The 25291-nt window shown below is 43.1% G+C and overlaps 1 protein-coding gene across 1 annotated transcript in view; it reads left to right on the plus strand.

Annotated features, from left to right (window-relative positions):
• The window catches only part of igf2bp2a (insulin-like growth factor 2 mRNA binding protein 2a), a 63563-nt gene extending 38456 nt beyond the window's left edge, over positions 1–25107 (plus strand). The window contains exons 5-16 of the mRNA XM_080752604.1: positions 2169–2232; positions 3402–3698; positions 5586–5720; positions 8260–8382; positions 10944–11079; positions 13273–13410; positions 15022–15093; positions 16447–16569; positions 19042–19116; positions 19303–19434; positions 22015–22128; positions 24826–25107. Coding sequence (XP_080608730.1) covers positions 2169–2232; positions 3402–3698; positions 5586–5720; positions 8260–8382; positions 10944–11079; positions 13273–13410; positions 15022–15093; positions 16447–16569; positions 19042–19116; positions 19303–19434; positions 22015–22128; positions 24826–24927 — 1511 coding nt within the window. The 3' untranslated portion in view covers positions 24928–25107. The remainder of the gene's footprint in view (positions 1–2168; positions 2233–3401; positions 3699–5585; positions 5721–8259; positions 8383–10943; positions 11080–13272; positions 13411–15021; positions 15094–16446; positions 16570–19041; positions 19117–19302; positions 19435–22014; positions 22129–24825) is intronic.
• The last annotated feature ends 184 nt before the right edge of the window (positions 25108–25291 follow it).

Consider the following 25291-nt stretch of genomic DNA (forward strand, 5'->3'; position numbering starts at 1 on the left):
ACACACACACACACACACACACACACACACACACACACACACACACACACACACACACACACACACACACACACACACACACACACACACACACACACACAGGGATGAGCACCCCTCTGTGCTTTAAGCCAGCCCACTGCAGTCCTCCTGACAGGTGCTAAAAGTGAACCCAGCGGTGAACTTTCTCCTCTCACTTTCCCCATGCAGACTCCATTATAAAACAGCTCCCTCAGTGTGGTGTTTGGAATTCTTTGTCAGCCACCGATCAGTGCCGTCGATGTGTTTCTGTAGCAATTTGTGTTTGAAACTTCAGAAAAGCTTGTCTGTCGGGCCGTCCAGACTTCCCTGCTTGCTTGTCTGTCTGTCGCCCTGCGGATGTGTCCCATCCGCACTCTCTGGTTACAGGGGGGTGGGGGGGTTTGGTGGAGTCGTCTGTCGGCGCGTGTGTCTCTTGTGTGGCCTGGATGAGACTGGGCAGTGGGCAGGGTGGAGCGGGGCTGGACAGGGTGGAGCGGGGCTGGGCAGGGTGGAGCGGGGCTGGGCAGGGTGGAGCAGGGCTGGGCAGGGTGGAGCGGGGCTGGGCAGGGTGGAGCGGGGCTGGGCAGGGTGGAGCGGGGCCGGGCTGGACTGGCTGCCAGCGCTCCGACCGGGCACGGTGCCAGACTCTGCCCACTCATCCTCTGTTCGCCAGCTGGAGGCTCTCGCTAACTTTAACCCTTCTCGGTCCACACACACGCACGCATGTGACGTCGCACACTCACACATGCGTGGCGTGCGCACGCATGTACGCACACATTGTTCTTTTCACGGACAAGAGAGAGACTGAGTACAGATCCATCTAAAAAAAAAATAATATTGTGTAAAAGTACATTTTCTTGAAACTTTCATATATTTCTTGAAACTCTAGATACATTTCACATGCAGTGAATTATTCCAAACCTTTTATTGTTAAAATGTTGAATTTTTAAGGCACACAGCTCTTGAGACCACTCAATACAAGGATTTATAATAGAGAAATGTCTGAAGTCAGAGTTGCTTGAAGTCCAGTGGGAAGTTTCAGCAGTCAGTTATGATTTGAGGTGTTATGGCATCTGCAATGCTTTTTTACAAAATATATATATACTGTATATATATATATATATATATATATATATATATATATATATATATATATATATATATATATACTTTTTTTTTTAGATGGATCTGTATATCTTATTTTTGAGAAGGGGTGGTGGGTGTTCGGTCACATGACCTGTATGTTTTAAAGATATACAGGCTATTTTTTTTTTTACAGTTCATGGATTTTAGAGTATATGACATCTATGACCCAGCCAACGTATTATTTCACTTTTCCCCATTCCATCATTATGGTATCATGAGGATGTATAGTAGACAGGACCAACAGTTATCCCCAAGGTGCATTTCTGCCGTGCATTCTATAGAGGCCATAATTCTTCCCGGAGCAATTGCTTTATTTGCCCTGTCATGTTAAACATTCATCTGTTATTGTGCGAGTAGCAGAGAAACTACTGTACGTACAGTAGCAGCTCCTGTATCGTAGGCAGCAGCCCAGTCTGGATTGCGGCCAGCTTGGCGATGGCTGTAATGGATTCACACAAACAAACAAGTGGCTCTCTGGGTCGCCACGGGTACCAGACAACGTGTCAAACTCACCTACAGCAGTGGTTCTCAAAGTGCGGTCCGGGGGCCCAGGGGTCCTTGGGGGGGTTCCAGGGGGTCCCCCAATGCAACAGTTTAACCACTTGAACCCTATTTTTATACTTTGGCTATTTCTTTTTACTTTTTCTTTTTATCTAGGAAAATTATGAATAATTTAGAAAATCTTTTCCCTGACACAAAATTGTACTGTTATGATTATACTTACATTTATCAGCTTGACCCAGTATCATTCTCATCTGCCTCTTAGGACCACATGGGTTGGTGGTCAACTAAATTCACAACAATGACCAAATAAATACACATTTGGGGGTTCTTGAGATGGAAATGTTTGAGAACCAGCAGTGACTGAACAAAAACATGCAAGATAGATGCACATGGAAATTACTGACCCTCTCTCTCTGTCTTTCTGTCTCTCTCTCTCTGTCTCTCTCTCCTCTCTCTCTCTCTATCTCTCCCCCTTATTTATCTTGTTCTCTTGCATACAGTGAACACTGATACAGAAACAGCTGTGGTGAATGTTACATACGCTACCAAGGAGGAAGCCAAAGTGTAAGAAAACCCTACTGTATAATGACTTTTATCTGATGTAGGGCTACACCTATTGTTTATTTTCTTAGCGATTATTCTATTGATTACTTTTGATTCATTGAATAATCGAGAGGCGCATATTTATACCCTACCAGTCAAATGTTTGGGCACAGCTTCTCACACACATTGAATGAAAGCTGTGTCCAAACGTTTGACTGGTAGGGTATATATTATTGATATATATGTTTTGTTTACAACTTTGTTGCACAACGGTGTCGTGCAAAAATATGTAGCAGATGTACAAACATGGGAGATTATTTTAACCATTTAAGAACATTTTTTAATATTTGCTGAAACTATTTGCCTATGATGCCATGCCCAAAATAGGGATTGATTATTTTTTAAAATAGGTTCAATCGATTAGTTTGATTAACTGTTGCACCCTCAATCTGAAGCACTTGCCAGGGGCAGGGTGTGACTTGAACCCTAGCATCCTGAAAGTGTTTCATTGTGCTGTGTTCATTGTGATACCAATAAATAGGAACTAAACTATGTTAGTTCGCTGTGGACATGTTCTCTCATCAGTGCCCATACTCTAGGTGGGGTTGGCAAAAGGGCCTTTCTGTGTGGAGTTTGCATGTTCTCCTCGTGTCTCCTAGGGTAGGTAGGTACCCTCACAAAAAACATGCAGTAATCCTGGTCTCTATACTGCCTCCCCCAGCCTGATGGAGGGGAAAGGAACTTGTTGGAATAACGTGTTCCTTCCATGCGCTACGTCCAACCGGGGAAACTCCCCCCTGTCAGGTGAAAAGAAGCGACTTGGATTCCTCATGCATAGAAGGAAGCATGAGGTCAGTCCGTTGTCTCTCCAAGTTGGCAGAGGGAGTGTAGTGCCCAGCATTACATTAGATAATTAACACTGGGTTCAAAAATGGGTTCCAAAATTGTAGGATTAAAAATAATAATAATAATTAAAAAAAAACAATGCTTCCGAGATTTTCAATAGGGCCCTGATGCAGAAAAGTTTAGGAACCGACAATCCACTGTATTACTTTTTGGGTCTAATCCGTCCCATCCCTACCTCACCTTCCCGCACATCCTCCTTCCATCTCTCCTCGTCCTCCTCTTCTCCTCCTCCTCCACGTTCTCTCCGTCCTGTGTTTTCCTCTTAACCCCCCCCCCTCCCACAGAGCCATCGAGAAGCTGACAGGACATCAGTTTGAGGATTACTCCTTCAGGGTGTCGTACATTCTAGACATGGACGCCACTCCACCCCTCCAGGCCCCCCGCATGCGGCGCGGGGGTCGCTCGTCCCGGGACCAGGACGGCGCCCCGCAGCCCGGGCCATCGGGGGGGTATGGCGGCGGCACACGCCACAAGCAGCACGACTTCCCCCTGCGCATGCTCGTACCCACACAGTTCGTGGGAGCCATCATCGGCAAGGAAGGGCTCACCATCAAGAACGTCACCAAACAGACACAGTCAAAGTAAGCACTAGGAAGACTCTTCTGTCGGTCACGTTCACATATGACATCGGCCTGTTTTTGCGCTTACATCATACGTGATTTAACCCAATTAGGCCTAGAATTCTTTTATGCTTTGACTATTGAAAAATATCAGATATACAATCTTGTAGAGCTGCTATTTTTTGGGGAAAAAAAAAAAATATATATATATATCTTTTTAAAAGCTAGTTACATTATTTTGTAACTCAAATATTTGCTTCTGGGGAGTCCCTGGAACAACATATTTTGAGATGGGGGTCCACGGCCAAATACATGTAATTTTGGGGTTCCTTGACATGAAAAAGTTTGAGAACCACTGATTTAGAAGAAGGATTCAGACATTTATGGAATAGACTTGCACAAAATAATGTTCACAATTTTTCAAAAATAGCTGATCTACAAGCTTGCAGTGTTTTTTGCAGGTCTTTCAGTCCTTGTGTATCAAAAAAGCTTTTTGGAGCTGTGTGAAGCACAGGCTCCCTATACGTGGCCGTGTGGGTCTGTGTGTCTGTGTGTGTGTCTGTGTGTGTGTGTGTGTGTGTATGTAGCCTGAACTTCCTAAACTTCGGCACGCCACTAGTCCCACAGTTTTGCCACCACACACTCGCGCCATATGTCAAATCGACCGGCTTACTCGGGAATCGTGGGCTATTACTTTTCTAAGAGAAAGGTTCTATAGTTTAATTGATATTAATTTATTAGTGAATTAATTTTCCCCATTGACTTATAATGGGAATCGCAAAAACTCACATTCAATTATTTGTCTCTCGCAAACCATAGGGGCTAGAGTTTCAAGACTTGGAGAGGAGGTTCATAATGATTTCAAGGATTAAATAAAAAATAATTGTGTCATTTGGCCTCATGGTGGCGCCATAACACCCCACTTTACGTTTTGGCCTGTAACTCTTGAACCGTAGGTCGGAAAATTAAAAATATTTTTTCCCTGGATTCCTTGGGTCATGACGCATCTCCCCATATAGGCCACGCCCATTTGCGCCATGATAGATTTTCCGCCATCTTGAATTTTCTCCAAAACACACTTTTTGCTCCTTTTCCTACATATTTTCTTCAAATGTCACAAAAATCGGTACACATGATCCACACACACACACACACACACACACACACACACACACACACACACACACACACACACAGCTCCACTTCACACGGGTGTGATTTTTTTAACCCGGCCCTTGGAAAAAAAACCTTCCATATAGAAGTACCAGACTCATATCGTCACTGTCAGGCAGAAACCTTGTATCTCCAAGTTTCATCATACAAGGCCATCGCACAAGAGTAGTGAAAACAGCAGATCTGGCTGTTTTCTCTAGTTTAGTTCATTTTTTAAATGATGAATACGAAATGAATGGTTTTGGACATAAAAGGTTTCCACCCGACAACAACGATATGTATGTCTAACCTCTTCAAACCCTATGTATTTTGTTGTGTGATGGATAGCGTAAATAGACGATCTACAAGGTCACAATTGTACTTGTAGATCAGTTATTTGAGCTATTTAAAAAAAAATCCTATATTAGAATTGCCTAATGGGTAATGCGTTTGGTAGGTTGATGTGAGGGCTGCAAAATGTATCATGCCCAAAAAAGGGACACCAGGTTGAAAGTGGTTTACAACTCTACAACTCTTCCAACTCTCTATCTTGCTCCCCTGTTTTGTTCTCTCTTGGCTTTCTTTGTCTTTTGCAGTATGTGTGCTCTGTTGCGCTTTCAAACACTTTCTGACAATCCTGGGTATTGTTTTAGTTAAAAGTGCCTAGTAAAGTAATACATTTGTCTTGATTTCTCCTCCCATCCCTTCACATTCCTCCCCTCCCTCTCTGTGTGTCTCTCTCTCTCTCCCTCTCAGGGTAGATATTCATCGGAAGGAGAATGCAGGTGCGGCAGAAAAACCCATCACCATCCACTCCACCCCCGAGGGCTGTTCCTCTGCCTGTCGCATGATTCTGGACATCATGCAGAAGGAGGCCAATGAGACCAATACGTAAGTCCAGGGTTCCATTTGGAAAAACAAAAACAGAGAGGGGGCGCGTTCTCTTAATTACTTAAGCCCTATATACTTTGTAGGGAAATAGGGTAAAATAATAGCCTAATAATCTATTCACTCAAAGCTCACAACACGTCACAATGTGAGCTTATCGATCTGCTGCTTTTTCTTTTTGTAGGAAAATGTGCCCAAAATACACTAACATGGATTTTATTTTTTATTAAAATGCTTAAATTGTGAGATTATCAAATATAATTATAAAACATATCAGACAGTTTACATTTCCCCAAAAGGAAATGCGTGTATTCAGTCCGACCAGGACCAGGGACACGGATCGCTCCCAATTTCCCCCAGCAAATCAAAACCTTCACGTGTCCATGCTTGTGTAACCCGGATTCCAAACCGAGCCTCCTGCATGTGAAGCCAAACACCTTACTGCCCCTGACCAAAGGAGATATTACACTAGTTGTAGATGCACAGATGTGTACATAAACTCATGATAAACAGGCGTGTGAGCAATACACACATATGCATTCATGGACACGTTCGACTATGTGCGCTCTCACAGGCAGATTAACCCTGACGTCGACTGGACACCTAATCATCTCATCCTTTAACCTCTCCTGTACACCCTTTAATCTCAACATCTATTATGCCGCGTCCAACTGGCCTGCCACATGTGACCACAGCTTAGTGCTTAGGAGCCTGTGCCCGGTCCCTAATTCAGCCCGACACATTTAACAAGACTCCACATTTATGAATGCTTCTGGCTTCTACTGGTTATACAGTCCTCCCCCCTTTTTTTTTTTTTTTTTGCATTCACGGCTTCTCCTACGAATGAAAGTGGAATTGTTTTTGGCACTGTGTTGATTCCACCACCCTGAACATATTATTCAATTTGAGGTTGATTTGGCGTTTCATGCGTGATTTAGTTTTTTTTTTACATCTTTTGTAAAACAGGCCCCTCTCACTTACTTCGGACGCCAATTCCGGCCGAACGGTATGGACTCTTCTGTGTGATACGTTTTTATCACTTGAGATCCAGAGATAAAATACTGGGTCAGTGCATAAACTAAAGGGTTAGGGTTTTTTATTTATTTCAAGGACCCATAACTCTTGAGAGTGGGGTCCATTTGGTTCAGTTGGTACATTGGTACACAGACCTGTAAGGGTCCATTTGGAACCCTCTCAAGGAACCCTGCGTGACCCCGGTCCCCACATTGAAAACCAAAGATTAGCTCACAGTGTGAGCTTGTAGATCTGCTATTTTTGAAAAATCTTGTGAAAATTCGGATTTTGACCCGATTTTGATCCGATTCTATAAGTGTCTTTTGAATGCTTCTAAGGTTTTTTTGGAGCTGTGTGAAACACAGGCTCCCTATACGTGGCCGTGTGGGTCTGTGTGTGTGTGTGTGTGTGTGTGTGTGTGTCTGTCTGTCTGTATGTAGCCTGAACTTCCTAAACTTCGGCACGCCACTAGTCCCACAGTTTTGCCACCACACACTCGCGCCATATGTCAAATCGACCGGCTTACTCGGGAATCGTGGGCTATTACTTTTCTAAGAGAAAGGTTCTATAGTTTAATTGATATTAATTTATTAGTGAATTAATTTTCCCCATTGACTTATAATGGTAATCGCAAAAACTCACATTCAATTATTTGTCTCTCGCAAACCATAGGGGCTAGAGTTTCAAGACTTGGAGAGGAGGTTCATAATGATTTCAAGGATTAAATAAAAAATAATTGTGTCATTTGGCCGCATGGTGGCGCCATAACACCCCACTTTACGTTTTGGCCTGTAACTCTTGAACCGTAGGTCGGAAAATTAAAAATAATTTTTCCCTGGATTCCTTGGGTCATGACGCATCTCCCCATATAGGCCACGCCCATTTGCGCCATGATAGATTTTCCGCCATCTTGAATTTTCTCCAAAACACACTTTTTGCTCCTTTTCCTACATATTTTCTTCAAATGTCACAAAAATCGGTACACATGATCCACACACACACACACACACACACACACACACACACACACACACACACACACACACACACACACACACACACACACACACACACACACAGCTCCACTTCACACGGGTGTGATTTTTTTTTTTGTTGTTGAAAAACCTATGTTTCTATGTCAGCAATCTGGCTCGCCATCATCAAAGAAAAGGTCCTTTTCACTTAACTGGAGCTCAGTTAGTCTGTTCTTGAGAGACTACTATGTCAGTGGTTCTCAAACTTTTTCATGTGAAGGACCCCCACAATGATATGTATTTGGCCACGGACCCCCATCTCAAAATATTTAGTTCCCAAGGACCACCCAGAAGCAACATTTGAGTTACAAACGTTCGCTTTAAAAATACATAGGCTATATTCAAAGATTTTCACGGGCGGCTTTTTCAAAAAATAGCAGATCTACAAGCTCGCAGCGCGGCACTCGGTGCCGCGCTGTGAGCTTGTAGATCTGCTATTTTTCAATAGTTAAAACATTCAATAATTCTAACTGTCTCAATGTCTTTCCATACAGGACGGAGGACATCCCTCTGAAAATCCTGGCCCACAACAGCCTGGTGGGCCGGCTTATTGGGAAGGAGGGTCGCAACCTGAAGAAGATCGAGGATGATACAGGGACCAAGATCACCATCTCCTCGTAAGTATTCCGCCCCTTTCTCTGTCCTACGTGTGTGTACAGTATGTGTAGGCCTTATTAGTGAGTACTAGAGAACGGATAGCCCCGCCCCCAGCTATTCATTTCAATGCAAGTTGCTCAGTGGCGTTTTGAAGCACCCGGAAGAAGCTGAATCCAGGTGCATTGTGGGGGAATTGGATCATCTAGAAAGATGATCCAACTTTTCTTACGGCGACCAACGTCTTACGTCGACGAACGTCTTACGTCACGAACGTCAAACGACGTCCATTGAAACCCATGGCAGACCCCAGCGCCGCGCTCTTTTGCTCGTGCATGTACAGTAGTTCACCACACCGCCTGCAGTTCCAGCTTTGGCCACCATGTCCTTTTGTTTAAACTCTTGCCCTTTAACACTGCACCACCCAAGCGCCCATTATTTATTTTCTGAACTGTATCGTTGTCTCAATAGCAGTGGCAAGCCAAAATTGTGTAAAGTCTACTATTTAAGAGCAAGACAGCTATTAGACTAGGAGTATTATAGCATGCTATTTCTCAGTTTACCAGAGGCACCCTAACCATCTTCCTCAGACTTATGTTCATGAGCCACCCAGCATGTGGTATCACTTAACTTAGTCTTCCATTACAAGCCAAAACTGTAGAGCTGATTACAGTTCCTTCACTCCAGGACACAATATCAGAGGCGTGGTGATTGCACCTCATTTAACGGACCATACTCCTTAACTCTTATTCATTTAGGGCTAATGAATTGCTCTGATTCTGTGAAGACGTAATGAGCCTTGCGATAGAGACAGGCGGAGGACAGAGGAGGAGAGAACAGAGGCCTTGGGACAGTAGCAACCGTATCGATGTTGGAGCTTTTGTCTACACCCACATACACAGAGGAGAGAATAGATTAGAACCACTTCACTCGCGCAAGCAATAAGCATGTTTTTTACACAACGTACAGTCTAAATGGTCTATGAAGGTATTGATTATATGATTCATGTAGTGGTATACAGAAATGTTATTGTGAATATATACTGCTCAAAGAAATGGAACAAAGTGTTCCCTTCCTTAGCAGTACTACAGTATACTATAATACTCAAATAAATTCAAATAAATTAAGGGAACATTTTGTTCCCTTTATTTCTTTGAGCAGTTGCCAGGTACTTACTGCATGTATTGTACATGCTGCTGAACAATGCACAATTTCTTAAACCTTTCTTGAACTGAAGATCAAAGTTGCTGTTTGTGCCAGCCTTTGTTTGCCAAAAGCAGAATGTTTATTAATTATTAATATTGTTAATTATTACACCATTTAAATTAATGCTGGAGCTTCAAATTAAGGGATGTCGATATTTCATACTTCATAGTCACGTCGCCAAATGTTTCTCTGTGTGTGTTCCGGTTTGAATCTGACAGCTGTGCATCCAAGTGTTTGCACAGTGACTTGCATTACCAAATGTTACTTACTTTGAAGATATAAATTATAATATTATAAGACATACATAAACCACTTTAGCCCTATTTTGTACCTTGGCATCTACATGCTCTACAAGCTTGTAGATCTGCTATTTTCAAACATTTTGTACTTTTACTTTCGGTACTTTAAAGGAGTAGTTCACCACCAAAATGTCTTTTTTTCTATTGATTACGAATGCCATGGAGACTTGAGTTCAATAATATTTTTAGTTTTTTTGTCGCATTCCTAAGACAAAAATTCAATCATTTTTTATTATTTTTTTAAGTACCCTGACGGTTTCCCCATCCACTGCCATTCATTTGGGTCGCCAACCAGGTTCCCCTCCGGAATCAATGGGGGGTAAATTTACTATAATCACATTTTTGTCTAATCAATAGAAAAAAGGTCATTTTGGGGGTGAACTATTTAGGCCTAACCTATAGTTAGGCCTAAATCAGAAATTAGCCTACAAAAACAAATATGTTGCAACATACTGTACATGTACTGTAAGCCCCTCCCATACACTAAAATGTGTACCTGGCCTGAATGGGTTAAGTACTTATTGATGGCAACATTTTTGTACTTTTACTCAAGTACATTTTGTATTCCAGACTTTTACTTGTAACAGAGTGTGTCTACATTGCAGTATTGATACTTTTAGGGGCACTCCACCACTTTTCAACCTATGTTCATATAATTGGTCCTCACTCAAAAATAGCTTTTTCTTTTTTTTTTTTCTTTTTTTTTTCAGAGGAGGGCTGTGGGCAGGTCAGAAACCCATCGTCTTGTGACATCATCGATTGCCAATCCAGCTTATAGAAACTGCAGGCTTTCTATTCCTGATTGCAATTTTAAAGTGGAAGCCATTGTTCTCGCGATAATAAAAATCTAAATATTCTTTTCCAAAATATTGATTAATTTTTTTGGGGAGAAAATGATGATGTCACAAGACGATGGATTCTGAACTTCCCACAGCTCTCCTAGGAGACTTGGACTGAGTAGAAAAGAATTGTGATATTTTATCATGAACATTAGTGAGGACCTATTATATGAAGACAGGTTGAAAAGTGGTGAACTACTCCTTTAAGTAAAACATTTTTCCACCACTGGTGGCATCCAGGTTACAGGATCTAACCATTTACAACCCTGAGAGGACCATCACGGTGAAGGGCAGCATGGACGCGTGTTGCAAAGCAGAGGTGGAGATCATGAGGAAGCTGAGGGAAGGCTACGAGAACGACATCGCTGCTATAAACGTAAGCTGAGCCGCCGCTCAACGTGTTCTGCATGTTGCCTGTCTTGTGGTGGGATATGAGCTCAGCGTGCTGCGTGACTCATTTAGACTGACAGGTGATATATTGGGAGGGGTAGTGAAATGCTATCAGAGAGCAAGGGATAGTATTGCCCTCCTAGTATTCATACACCTTACCCCCGACATGACTAATACCGACCATTGTCTACTCTGTAAGCAGTACGGATGGGACGATACGCGATATTATCATCTATCGTGATAAAAAAACACTCGCGATAATCGTATTCGTTGAGATTTAATTTATCGTGATATCGTCCTCCGTCATGCACTGGGATCAATTCACCTTTTATTTGCCGAGCTGCATATCCGGTACCACTTAAACCCTCTATAATTGGTAAAAAGGTACTTTAATAATAATATACATACTTTATACAGTCTTTTTTCCCACTCTCTATCAAATGTCTTTGCCAAAAAATATCCGATCTACAAGCTCACAACACGTCACAACACGTCACAACGTGGCACGTTGTGAGCTTGTAGATCTGCTATTTTCTTGGCAAATCTTTCGCCCCAGGATAATGGATTTTGATTATCGCGATGATATCGCGATGATATCGCGATTTCTTTTGTCACAATAATCGTGATATGAAATCTTCATATCGTCCCATCCCTAGTAAGCAGATAACCGTAAACGCTCATCAAACAGCTCATCGGTGACTAGGGAGAGTATCTGGGCATGCACGTGCGAGCGGGCGCACGGCGCGCGTGAGTCAGTCGGTTTGCCCAAGCCTCTGACTCACTTCTTCCCTGCTGCATGTGTCAGTGTGTGTGTCCCCCCCCCCCCCCACTTAATGCACTGCAATTCCCAGCATACATCTGATAGCTGTAGGCCGCTCTCTCCCGACTCCTCTTTCACACCACCCAGATGACATCACTGGTGGCGCAGCCAGGGGCGTCACAAGGGGGAGGAAAGTGGGACTGAGTTACTAGGGCCCAAGGTGGAGGGGCCCTAGTAACTTTAGCTATTGAAAAATAGCAGATATACAAGCTCACAGCGAGCTTGTAGATCTGCTATTTTTGAAAAGTCGTGAAAATGTGTGCAAATCTTTGAATAGGCCTATATGTATTTTTTAAGCACAAAAAAATACATATCATTTTGGGGGTCCTTGACATGAAAAAGTTTGAGCACCACTGACATGGAAACAGGTTTCTTCCACACATTTTCACAATTTTTCAAAAATAGCAGATCTACAAGCTCGCAGCGCGGCACTCGGTGCCGCGCTGTGAGCTTGTATATCTGCTATTTTTCAATATTTAACATTCATGGGGGGCCCGCACTGAATCCTTGTACCCAGGGCCCAGAATTTGGTGTGACGCCCCTGGGCGCAGCCAGGGGAGGTCAACCGCCGAGGAAGAGAGTGCTGCGATGATATCACAATGAATGTGCTCCTGATTGCATTACAGTGATGCTGGAGTCAATGCTGCTAAGTGTCAAGTCATAGACACGTGCGAGCACAATGATGGTGGGAGTTTCACCTTTATTTTTCCCCCCGTGGTCAACAATAGGATTGCCTGTGTCTAGAATTACAAGGGTATTTTCCTTTACCAAATTAAAAGTTGTGTGCTTTTTATTACTGTCTGGTGTAGGGCTTTAGTAACGGGCATTGAATATAGCACACCAGCATGCATTTAAAGTACAGTGCATGGGCTGCTGCTGTGAGTGTACTTAGCACTGTCCCAGCAGTGCCTGCCTTGCTCTGCTTGCACAGTGAGCAGGTAGGGCCATCTAGCGTGACAGTTTGGATATTACACAAAGTCATCATGGAAGAGTTTTCTGGGAAAATGCAAGTGAAAGGAGAGCTTGTGTGTTTGGCGCCATCACAAAACCAGAATAGTTGAATGAATCCCTGAGGGGAAATATTTCTGTCATCCACTGGCGGAACAGTTTCCCCCGCGGAAGATGCAAAAGACAAATTCAAGAAACGAGAATGTATTTTGTTCACCCAGTGTGTTGAGTGATGTGTGTCATTTGCTTACCTCAAAGGTATGCCGCCTGTGAGCAGAATACGACTCTTTGGCCATAATTGCCGCAAGATTTAACACCCATTTCAGTTCCCCCATTTACTGCCACTGTCATAACTAAATTATAAAACCGTACTTTTGCTCTCTCCATCTCTCTGCTATCCACTACCCTCAGCAACAAACCAACCTTATCCCGGGTTTGAACCTGAATGCACTGGGCATCTTCTCCTCTGGCCTGTCGGTGCTGCCCCCTGCTGGAGGACCACGGGGCGGAGTGCCCCCAGTGGCACCAGCAGGATATAACCCATTCTTAGTGAGTACACTAGTAACCCTAAATCAAGGGTCTTCAACAGGGGGTCCGGGACCACTAGGGGGCCCCTCAGAGTTACTACAGGGGGTCCTCCAAATCTTTGTGTGATAGAAACTGTTTTTTTCCCTCCTTTTTTATATTAACCACTTGATACTATAACTTTAACTATAGCGTTCATATTCCAGGGACTTTAGCCAAAAATAGCCGATCTACAAGCTCACAACGCCTCGCAGCGTGAGCCGTTGTGAGCTTTGGTGTAGAGGGGAAAAAGAGCAGAGTGAAAGGTCAAGTTTATTACAGTAAGTACTGAAGGTTCAAGTGGTTAAATATCTGAAAACACAAATTGACATGATTCCAAAATACACTGCTGATATGTGCTGTCAAAAGATGAAACTATATGGAATATATTAGCAGGTTGTGGGGGCTTCATCTATTTCTCAACTAAGGGGTCCTTGGCCTGAAAACATTGAAGACCCCTGCCCTAAACCAACACTTGGGTTCTTCTTTAAACTACCATAGGTTAAAGTAAACACAACAAACTAATACGTAGTGTGGTTGCCGTGTCGCGAATTTCGCAAATGAATTTCGTCTTACCATTTGGATTTTCCCCATTCAAGTCAATGGGGAAAATGAATTCACTAATACATGAATGGCCATATATGGAGATCTCTGTCAGTCCCTTTTATGCCCATATATGGTGATCCCTGATTTCATCAATATTATGCCCATATCTTTGGCCCATATATGCACATACTGTGTCAGTCTCATGATGTCAGACATGATGATGTCAGCCATCTCCATATTTGGGAAAAGTTTATAATTAATAATAATACAATAATTTTAAAGTCAATGGAGAAAATTAATTCACAAATACATTTCTATAAATTAAACTATAACGTATCTCTTAGCAAAATGCACGCATTCGAGTAGCGCTGCAAAAAGAAGTTTACTTAGGAGACGATGGAAGATGGAATAAAGTCGGACAAGTACTATAGTCTGGTTGTCCTACAGGGGCAACCACGCTAAATAAATAATAAGAAAGGTTCAGCATTGGTTCCAGTCAACACAGGATAATGCAGTTCCTCCCAATACCATGTGTGGTGAATTGGGTGTACCAGAAGTGTTTGTGAAGAAGCAATGCTGTTTTGACTCAGGTCATCCTACATGACAAGCTCGAAACAAGCAGAAATCCCCCATCCCTGCCAGAGATGAGTCAGTCTCTCTCTAAAATAAAGTCTCTACTCATTGCCCAATAAAGGCAAGTCAAATTGCTGAGGCTGTCTGTGAGAATGCACTGGCGTGCTTGGAAGCGAGGCAAGTTGACCACATAAACCCTATTGAACAATAAATAACGAATAAAAAACTAAAATACATCTGCTAAAATAGCTGATCTATAAGCCCTAGGTACAGTATGTAGGGTTTAGATGGTTGTTGCTGTTGGGTTATTATTATTTTATTTTTTTGTGTTTGCCAGATACACCAAATACATACCAAACGTGTGATTCATATTGAGTTTATGGCCCCTAATTCTAGTATGTGTGCTGTTGCTGTGTGCATTTGTGTGGAAGAGAGGCAAAGAATCGCCTGACCAGTTTACTGTTTTGTCCATTACAGAGTCACCCTTCACATCTCAGCGGCCTCTATGGGGTTCCTCCAGCAAGTGCCATCCCCCACCACCAGCACTCAGTATGTCCTGTGATATCAGCACCACATTCATTATAGTCCCAGTGAGCAGTGAATTCCCACCTCATTTCTTGTTCTTTGCTTTATTTAGAGCAATATTTAGAACGCCAAAGGGAGCAGCTAGCTGGACAAGGTCGTGGTTTTTATGTGTTTGTTGCCATGCCTACACAAAGCAGATTTTAATTGACGTCTTTTGGAATGCGAGGTTTGTCGTCCCCTTGTGTTGGAGGGAAAAGCCTCACCCTACCAGTGGCTTTTGTGGGGGAGGTGAAAGCCATCCACTTTAAAAGAGAGAGAGAGAGAGAGAGAGAGAGAGAGAGAGAGAGAGAGAGAGAGAGAGAGAGAGAGAGAGAGAGAGAGAGAGAGAGAGAGAGAGAGAGAGACGGGAGACGACAGAGATAAAACCATCAGTGACAGGGTGTGGAATTCACATGTCCCCTTGCCCATCCACCAGAACACCACAGATATTTCCGGAAGGGGATTTTCAGACCAGTGTTATCCTGTGGTTTATAAAAGAAAAAAGAAAAGAAAACCCACTTAAAAAAACACAGTGATATGTTTATTACCATGCTGAGGAATACAAAACAAAACAAAAAAAAGACATGTTGGAAAACTCACACTTTGACAGCCATAATGTGTAATATTCCATTCCAACCTGTCTAAATTTGAGAAATGCCAAATGAAACTCTCCCTAAATCTTTTCTTTCAATATTTTAAACCATCACGTTTCTTTCCTCACAGTAAAATCCGTAAATGTATCTATTTGTGAGAGTATACAAATACATTTATACACTCTTAGAGTCAAATTAACACTGAGGACTTGTCAAAATATATAATAATAATAATAATTGTAAACTAGAAAGATGCAATTGGAAATTGCAAGTGTGGTTGCCGTGACTATATTCTGCAGCAAGCTAACTGTATTGTGAAGCCAGACCAATCCTCGAGCTAGCACCACTCCCCCATTGAATTCCAGTTGCAACTCTAATAAAGTTTATCTAGAAGAAGAATAAATAAAGTTTCCCCAGGACTATAGTGTGTTGCCCTGTCAGGCAACCACACTAACCATACTAAGCTCCACTGCTCTTTGAGCTGTATACATACAGTACAATATAAAGTCCCAACGGCAATAAGGAATATGTTAAGATGTATATATCCACCCTTAAAGCAAAATTCCCCATAAATGTTAGACACACCGGAAGTAGATTTTCTTCGTTTAAAGAATAGACCTACATCATAAAAATCGGTACAGGTAGAATTTGAGAACAGTGAATCTTGAATCTAGGAAGCATTATCAAAGAACTCTGCAAGCAGTAAGCCTGTAATGACCCCCCTCCTTTCTTCTATCTTTCTCAGCAGCAGGCTCCTGAACAGGAGGTGGTCTACCTCTTTATTCCAACTCAGGCAGTCGGGGCCCTGATTGGCAAAAAGGGCCAGCATATCAAACAACTGGCCCGCTTCGCTGGTGCTTCGATCAAGGTGAGTCAAGCATCCTCTGCGAAACACTCATTCAATACAATAAGTTATAATAACACCAAACAATAAAAGAATCAAGTTGAACCAGCATGAAGAGAACTGTCTGCCACTATACGCTCCTCTCTCTAACACACACACATACCGGTACAGCTCCGCCCCTCCAACAAGCAGCAGCACCAGACAACACACACATTCACAGTTCACACAAGCCCTGGCTTGCACGCAGAGGAGGCTGAGACACAAACTGATTTTAACTGTTCATAAATGATTTCCTAGGACTTATGTTCAATATGAGCGGGTGGTAGATGTAACATTTCCGATCGGATCAATATCCATACTATAATTAGAGAGAGAGGTCAGTCAGTCAGTCAGTCAGTCAGTCAGTAGGTCACAAAATGCATTATCTATTCACTCGCTTCAGCGACTGATCTCAAATTTAACATGGCATTGGCCTTTAGCATTATACACACGGTGACGGAGCCCGAATTTCATTTTTCCCAAAATTATAACTATTTGTTAGCGTTTCTTCACTCTACAGCTCTACAGCCTGTTGTCAGGGTTACGGTCCGTTCCTCCAGGCCATGGGATCTGTAGCCCCGGGCCCACACACACCTCTCTCACAGTTAGGAATGTTGCAGTCTCTCTCTCTCTCTCTCTCTCTCTCTCTCTCTCTCTCTCTCTGCATGGGTCACGCATGCAACGGGTGATGTGTGTCTCATCTTCCAACGGGTATAGAAAAATGATGTGGAGCAAATACATCCTCATACTTCTATTCACCTAATTTAGCTGTTAAATTATTTGTATCCATCATAAATATACACTCCTCCATGGGCTGCTCCTTACATTATGATGCTCCGACATATTCTCACGCACACACCATGCAGTTACAGTTACTTTCCCCATAACCCACACTCTGCACATATTTTGCAGCACATATATTCGAACGGGTAAGGTCTAGTGTACTTAAAGCACCAAAAGTAAAAGTACTCATTTGCTGTTTTATATATACCGATGCATTGTCTGAAGGAAGTCAAACAAAATACGTTTTACTCTTATGTACCTCTACAAAAGATGTAACAATAAAGTACAACCTTGAACTTTAAAGAAATGGACGCGCACACAGGAACGGTCAGGGACTTTATTAACGTTATTCAACGTTTCGGTTGTTAGACCTTCATCAGGACAGACATGACTTGTCAAGTTCAGTGTGCGGATCCTTTTCTTTGATGTCATTGTCAGAGATTTCCTTTGGAATATATGCACTTTTTGTCCTATGCACCTGTCACCAAACTTTGACTTTCATAAATTAATGCCATATGTTGGGCAAAAGTAGCTTAATTAGCCGATCTAGTTCCTAAGCTATAATGTTTTCAGATACATATTTAGTGTGCTGATTAATAAGGAGAGCATGAAAGCTGAGAGGGAGACAACAAAGGGGAAACACTTGGGGAAAGGCAGTGGTGAGATCTGATCCTGGGCCAGCTGGGGGTTTTAACCACTTTTTATATCACCACTCGTGATTTTAAATCAATACATGGGTACTCTCAGTCTCAACACAAATCCAAGCCAGTCAGTGAGTTGTTGAGGCTGTGTTATCAAGTTGGCAGACAGGGTTGGCTGAGTCAGCGCCAGCGGTACTTTCTGGACCACAGCTGACAATGTTAGTCTTCAACGTGGACAAACATTCTCTGCTGGAAAATGACTAGTGAGCTGAGAATTTCAAGAAACCCTAAAGCTTATTGTGTTTTGGTGAGAGGTTTGTCAGCTGGGTAAATACTGTAGCTCACATAATGTGATCCAAGGAGAATGTCATTGGTTTGGATTGAAGTCCTTTCAGGTTTTATAGGGTTTTATAAAACTGCATTAGATGACTACTAGGGCATTCACCAACTATTCGAATATTTGAATATTCGAATATCAAAGTCACTATTCGACGTTGCTCTCCGAAGTCGAATATTACCTTTTTTTTCTTTTTCTTTTTCTTTAAAATATATATATAGTTTATAAAGCTTGGCTAGATAGAAGTCATAAGAATGAGTTGTCAATGCCCCTGGTGGATTTGTTAATGCTCTATACCAGGGCTTCTCAAACCTTTTTAGGCCGTGACCCCAAAATAAACATATTTGAACTGGGGACCCCCACCCTGACAAGCACTTGGAATTGTAGGTATTACATTTAATGTGACTCGGTTCCGCAGATAAATATTGTGAAAATAGCAGATCTTGCGAGGCGTTGTGAGCATGTAGATCGGCTATTTTCACAATGTTCGCCTCTTGCTTACTTAATATTTGACAGTTTGGCAGGTCCTGTCGAACATTCGACTATTCGAATACTTTGAGGTCGAATAATTCGAATACTAAAAATCACTATTCGTGAATGCCCCACTGGAACACCTTGACCACAGTGTTGTTAGACCATGCTTTCTAATTCTCTCTCTCCCTCCCCCTGCTCCCGACCTTTCCTCACTTGTGTCAGATCGCCCCTGCAGAGAGTCCAGACGTCACAGAGAGGATGGTCATAATTACTGGACCCCCAGAGGCTCAATTTAAGGTAAATACAGCAGCACAAGTCGTCAGTCATAAGAAAATTGCTGGACGGTCACAACTGCAGACTTGTTATGTCACATACAGTAAGTTGTACTCTGACGATTATATCATCAATCATCAATATTATGCTTATCACTGTGTCCCCGTTTCCCCCAGTCTTCCTTCCCTCACTCCCTGCTCTGTATTCCAGGCCCAGGGCAGGATATTTGGGAAACTGAAGGAGGAGAACTTCTTCACGGCAAAGGAGGAGGTGAAACTGGAGACTCATATCAAGGTTCCCTCAACTGCAGCGGGCAGGGTCATCGGCAAAGGAGGCAAGACAGTAAGTACTGTAGGTTGATGGTGAAGGTGGTGGAAAATGAACCGGGACCCTTACGCAGCATCACCGCAAGTCTACCCCAGTCTGCTTTAGTCCAGCGATTCTCAACCCTTATCTGTGGCCGACTAAATTACACTGTACAATCCTCTGTGTTTATTTTTAGGCCTAGAATTATTGAATGCTTTAATCAGTGAAAAATAGCAAATATACACTGTGAGCTTGTAGATCTGCTATTTTTGAAAAGTTGTGAAAATGTGTGAAAATCTTTGAATATATGTATTTTTAAAGCGAACGTCTGTAACTCAAATTTTGCTTCTGAGTGGTCCCTGGAACTAAATATTTTGAGATGGTCCGTGGCCAAATACATATCATTTTAGGGGTCCTTCTCATGAAAAGGTTTGAGAACCACTGACATAGTAGTCTCTCAAGAACAGACTAACTGAGCTCCATTTAAGTGAAAAACACCTTTTCTTTGACGATGGCTGGCCAGATTGCTGACATAGAAACATAGGTTTTTCAAAAAACCTTAGAAGGATTCAAAAGACACTTATAGAATCGGGTCAAAATTCAAATTTTCACGTTTTTTCAAAAATAGCAGATCTACAAGCTCGCAGCGCGGCACTCGGTGCCGCGCTGTGAGCTTGTATATCTGCTATTTTTCAATAGTTAAAGCATAAAATAATAATACACAATACTGTGTACCCGTTCTAAATGGGTTAATGAGCAAAGGTCATGACCTCTAGCCTGGAAGCCAGAAGCGGGTCAGCAGAGCCAGAATGTCCCCGGACTATCTGGCGATCAAACGCTGGTCTATTTATTTTATAGACGGGCACTGCTAAAGCACCCCAACATTCCCATTGATTGTGTTGCGCAATCGTTGTTTCGATGGCTGCTGCTGGAGCTCACCTCTCTTGCTGGCCGCCGGACATGCTAATTGCTGCTAATACACAAGTCATGGTCTTTCTGTGCTGGATGTGACGGTGTGAGGGAAAGATCATGCCCTCAGCTCGGAGGATTGAAATGAACTCGCTATGACAAGCTGTGTGCACAAACAGGCTCACTCACTGCAGCCACTGACTGACTAATACCCCAAACAGAGCATTCATTTCTGAGACAAACGTACACACAACGCTTTCATCAAGTTTTATACATTTTTGATTCCAGGATTCATTCATGTGTTAGCATTTAAGCCCTTATCTGGGAATGCCTGTATATGGACATATTGTGTCAGTCTCATGATAGCCAGTGTGGTTGTCGCGATGCGAGTCACACTTGCAAATTAATTCCGTCCTTGTACCTTTTATGCCCAAATATGGAGATCCCTGATGTCATCAATATTAAGCCAATATCTGGGAATGCCATACAGTATTATGTCAGTCTCTGTTGTTTCAGCGTGACCTCGCTCTTAGGGCGAGTTACTGGTTTTATTATTATGAATTAAAGCAAGTCTGGTTTGGGGCGGCTCGCCTCTCCCCGCAATGACCGTTCTGTTTACTGGCTGTGCATTATCAACTAGGTGCCAGGCAAGCTAATACACAAATCTTCACCTGTATGTGTGAAAGGGGCAGATGCCCTAGTCGGGGCTCCGGTTGCACGAATGAAGTGCTGCAATAATTAGACTGACTGACCTGGAATCAGAAGTTGTGCTGCTGTCAGTTCAGTGAGAGTGGAGAGCACACAAAACTTATCTCTGGTGCACACTGTGGCGATCGAGTGCGATCGTGGATTTCTTGATCGCACTGAGACAGGGGCGTCACAAGGGGGGGAAAGTGGGACTGAGTTACTAGGGCCCAAGGTGGAGGGGCCTTAATTATTTAGCTATTGAAAAATTGCAGATATGCAAGCTCACAGCACGGCAATAGTTAAAGCACAAAATAATGCGTTCATGGGGGGCCCTCAGTGAATCCTTGTACCCAGGGCCCAGAATTTGGTGCGACACCCCTGCACTGAGATGAAAACAAGTTAATATCATTGAAGGCGACTATTGGCTAGATTTCATTATGGCATATAACTGACATCTCACCTAATGTTAGAGCGGCATTTTGGTCTGTAATATTTTGGATCAAATTGGATCTTGCATCATGGGTGCATCTTTAACGAATCGGGTCCGTTATTTTGGACCTACTGTATGAAGAGCTCTAGTGTAGGCTAGGCTATAATATATCTAAAATGTTCATTGTTTATTCTGACTTCCTTCTGCCTTCCTTGTTCCTAAGTGATTTGTTTATTGTAATGCAATGTTTATAGTATACTTTTCCTTAAATTAAAAAGTCTGAAAACTACTTTTACAGTAATTTTAAGGTGTTTATCCAGAACTACTTACAATTGTCATCTAACAACATATTAGTGCTTATAGTTTGTTAACGAAATTCCGAGGAGTCCATCTGGTTACATTCGTCTACTCTTCGGAGCTCCACCAAAACTGACAGTGAAGGTCATGACGTCATCGTCTGGCCACGCCCACCACTTATGACCCCTGACTTTATACCCCATGCAGGTGGTTCTGGCATAGGCAGCTGAGCTTGTGATATTAATGCTGGTACTGTGAGGCTACGTGAACTCTGCGTTCCCTGTCTTTTGCAGGTTAACGAGCTGCAGAATCTTACTAGCGCTGAGGTCATCGTACCACGGGACCAAACTCCAGATGAGAATGACGAGGTCTTTGTGAAAATCAGCGGGCATTTCTTTGCCAGCCAGGTAATATTACCAGTAAAGCTGGCCTTACACTAGCCGATAATCGGGCCCGACTGAATCGGGTAGAATTAAACACTACAGGATAATTTTTTCAGATTATTTTACCAGATAATCTAAACGGCCTCACACTAGCCGTTTTGAACAGTCGGGCGCTCCGCACGCTACAGGATTCTATCCCGATTGAGTCGGGCTCGAACACAAACACAGCAATAATACATAATATAATGAATACAAGATGCCACGGGGCTGTTCTGAGAGCTGTGCTTTGCAACACGCACGCACGCACACGCACATACAAACACATGACGTTATCCACTGACTCAACACACAACACCGCCTCACGCAACGAAAAAAAAAGCTTCAATATGGAAGTTGTGTCCTATTTTGACGATATGAGTTCACTTTGACACGTTTCATGTACATCCAGCTCTGACATCCCCTCTCCTGCGCTAAAGTGCCGCTCCGTCCTTCTCATGGGGCCTGATTTATGATTAGTCGTATGACTGTGTAGCGCACCCAGAACAAGATCTCCAAGACCAAACTGTGTCTGTCCCGTGCCACGTTGTAAGCTTGTAGATCAGGATGGGCGTGTACTTCTTTGACTCCTAGAGATGGGATTTATGGTTCTTTGAAGTGAACCGGATCTCTGACTGGGATCCGTTCCTTTCAAAGAGCCGTTCAAAAGACTGGCTCATTAGTTACTTTGTAGATTTTGATATAATTACAAATAACTTCAACCCTATATACATTTATTTCTGCCATATATAGGTAGGCCTACATACCTGCTATTTGTTGCATTGTGAGCTTGTAGATCAGCTATTTTCAAAAGATTTTTCTACATTTTATTCATTGGAAAATCTGTGAAACAGGACATTCTGCCTACTTTCTACTATTGGTAGGCCTACTCTGTAGTCTGTAGGCTACATTAATTAAATGTTGAATGATACCAATACGTTTGTACTTTTACTCAAGTATATTAACATTCCAAAAACCTCTACTTGTGGCAGAGTATTTCCACATTGATTGCAGTAGGCTATTTTCCCACCACTGTTCATTAGAAAGGAACGGCTCCCTACTGCGAACCGGATCCCATCGTTCATTTCAAAGAGCCGTTCAAAATACTCGATTCGTTCGTCCCACCTACTTGCAAGGGATGTGTGCTGGTCGCGGTCTTTCTTCAGTTTGTTTGATATGCGCTGCCGTTGAGTTTTAATTTAAATCCCAATCATTCATGATACAACCTGATGGACGGACGGACGCTATGAAAAGTGTGTGTGTGTGTGTGTGTGTGTGTGTGTGTGTGTGTGTGTGTGTGTGTGTGTGTGTGTGTGTGTGTGTGTGTAGTGTGTGTGTGTGTGAGTGAGTGAGAGGCAGAGGGAGAGGTGAAGAGAAAAAAAAGAGATGGATCTGTCACTCAGTCAGATGTATGCTCAGAGACTTGCGTCTATCAGCGGCTGCTGTACCTATTTTCTCTCAGTCCCCTGCTGCCCTTCCAGTCTTCCAGACCAGTACAGATCCAGGAAAATATCAAACATGTTTGAAAAGAGTCGGGCTACCCCCGATCGTCCTCCGAGCCACTCGACTGGGCTCCGAGTGGATCTGTGAGACCTCATGCTAGACGACGTTCATGCCCGATTGTCGGGCCCGTTTCAGTCGGTGGCAGCCCGATTGTCGGGAGGGTAATTAAATAGCCCGATTATCGGCTAGTGTGCGGCCAGCTTAAGACTTAAGCTGGTTGCACACTGCTGCGTTTTTCGGGCCGAATATCGGAGTGAATTTCGGAGCACGCAAATAAAAAAATCAACCTCACGTTATGTCAGTCACGTTTGCACACTGCCGCCCGTTTCGCGCACCACTCAGTCCCTTGCTCTCTCTATCTCTCTCTCTCTCCTTGCCCATTTCGCAACGAAAAACGCAGCAGTGTGCAACCACCTTAAGGGCGTCTTACTGTGGGCCATCTGGCCAGTGATGTACAGTATATTGGACCAGTTACCCATATATGGAGACCTCTGGTACCCATATATTGAGATCCATGTATGGAGATATGGGGGGCGCTCTCCATTCCGACATGTCGCCACTCTGACAGTGACTTCTTATTGTCGGAGTGGCAACACTTCCATAGAGGTTAAGGTTAGGGTTAGGGTAAGAGATAGGGTTAGTGTCGGAAAGGAGACATGTCGGAATGGAGAGATGCACTCGGAGATATGCTGTGAGACCCCAAATCTGACATCTGACATCATACATACAATCCCTTTTATGCCCATACTGTATATGGAGATCCCTGTCTGTAGAACCAGCCACCAACCAACCAGATTTTGATTTCAGTGGGTGGGGGCCTGTGTACAACTGGCTAAATATGTCTTTTAAGGCACAATAAGCCCATTCCCAAGTTGCACTGCAATCTTTCATGGGCAGATGTTATTTATGGGGGCTAGTAGTGTTACTATAATAAATACTAATGAAGAAATCTCCTGCTTGTTGTGTCTAAAAAGACACTAATTTAGCCACTTGTACACATGCCCCCACACACTGAAATCAAAATCGCTAAAATCGCTAAAACGATATAAAGCAGTAAATGAAAACATTTTAACACTCGTCTTCTCTTTTCTCTAATTACAATCTAAAATATGAACCCTTGTTGTAAAAAAGCTAAGTTGTCCTTTAATCCCATTCCTTACTTTGATTGTGTCCCTCCACCAGACTGCACAGAGGAAGATCCGGGAGATCATTCAACAGGTCAAACAGCAGGAACAAAAACACCAGCAGGGCGGCGCCCCCGCGCCACCGCACCATGCCAAGTGACCAGTGGGGGCTGCTCCAGCGGGCACCAGCCAATGAATGTAGCCCTCCCAAAGTGTACAGAGACCTATCCCAGACGAAAGGCCAAGGGGACATGCAGGGCAGACCAGCAGCACCGGGAACAAAACCAAAGAACTTCATTGGGGGGAAATGTGAGGGCATAGTGTGCACTGCCAGCCCTGCAGGAGTAGGTTGGAGAGAGAGACGGGGGGGGGGGGGGGGGTTGGGGGGGGGGGGGGGTGAAACATTACTGATACAATATACTTAAAAACATTAAAAAATTATGATAATAATAATTTTAAAAGAAATCAACAAGGAGGGTGGAAAATAGCAGAGAATTGGGCATCTGTTGTGTTCACAGTAAAGT

Source organism: Nannobrachium achirus, assembly GCF_963921795.1.
Source record: "Nannobrachium achirus genome assembly, chromosome: 22".
Lineage (NCBI taxonomy): Eukaryota > Metazoa > Chordata > Actinopteri > Myctophiformes > Myctophidae > Nannobrachium > Nannobrachium achirus.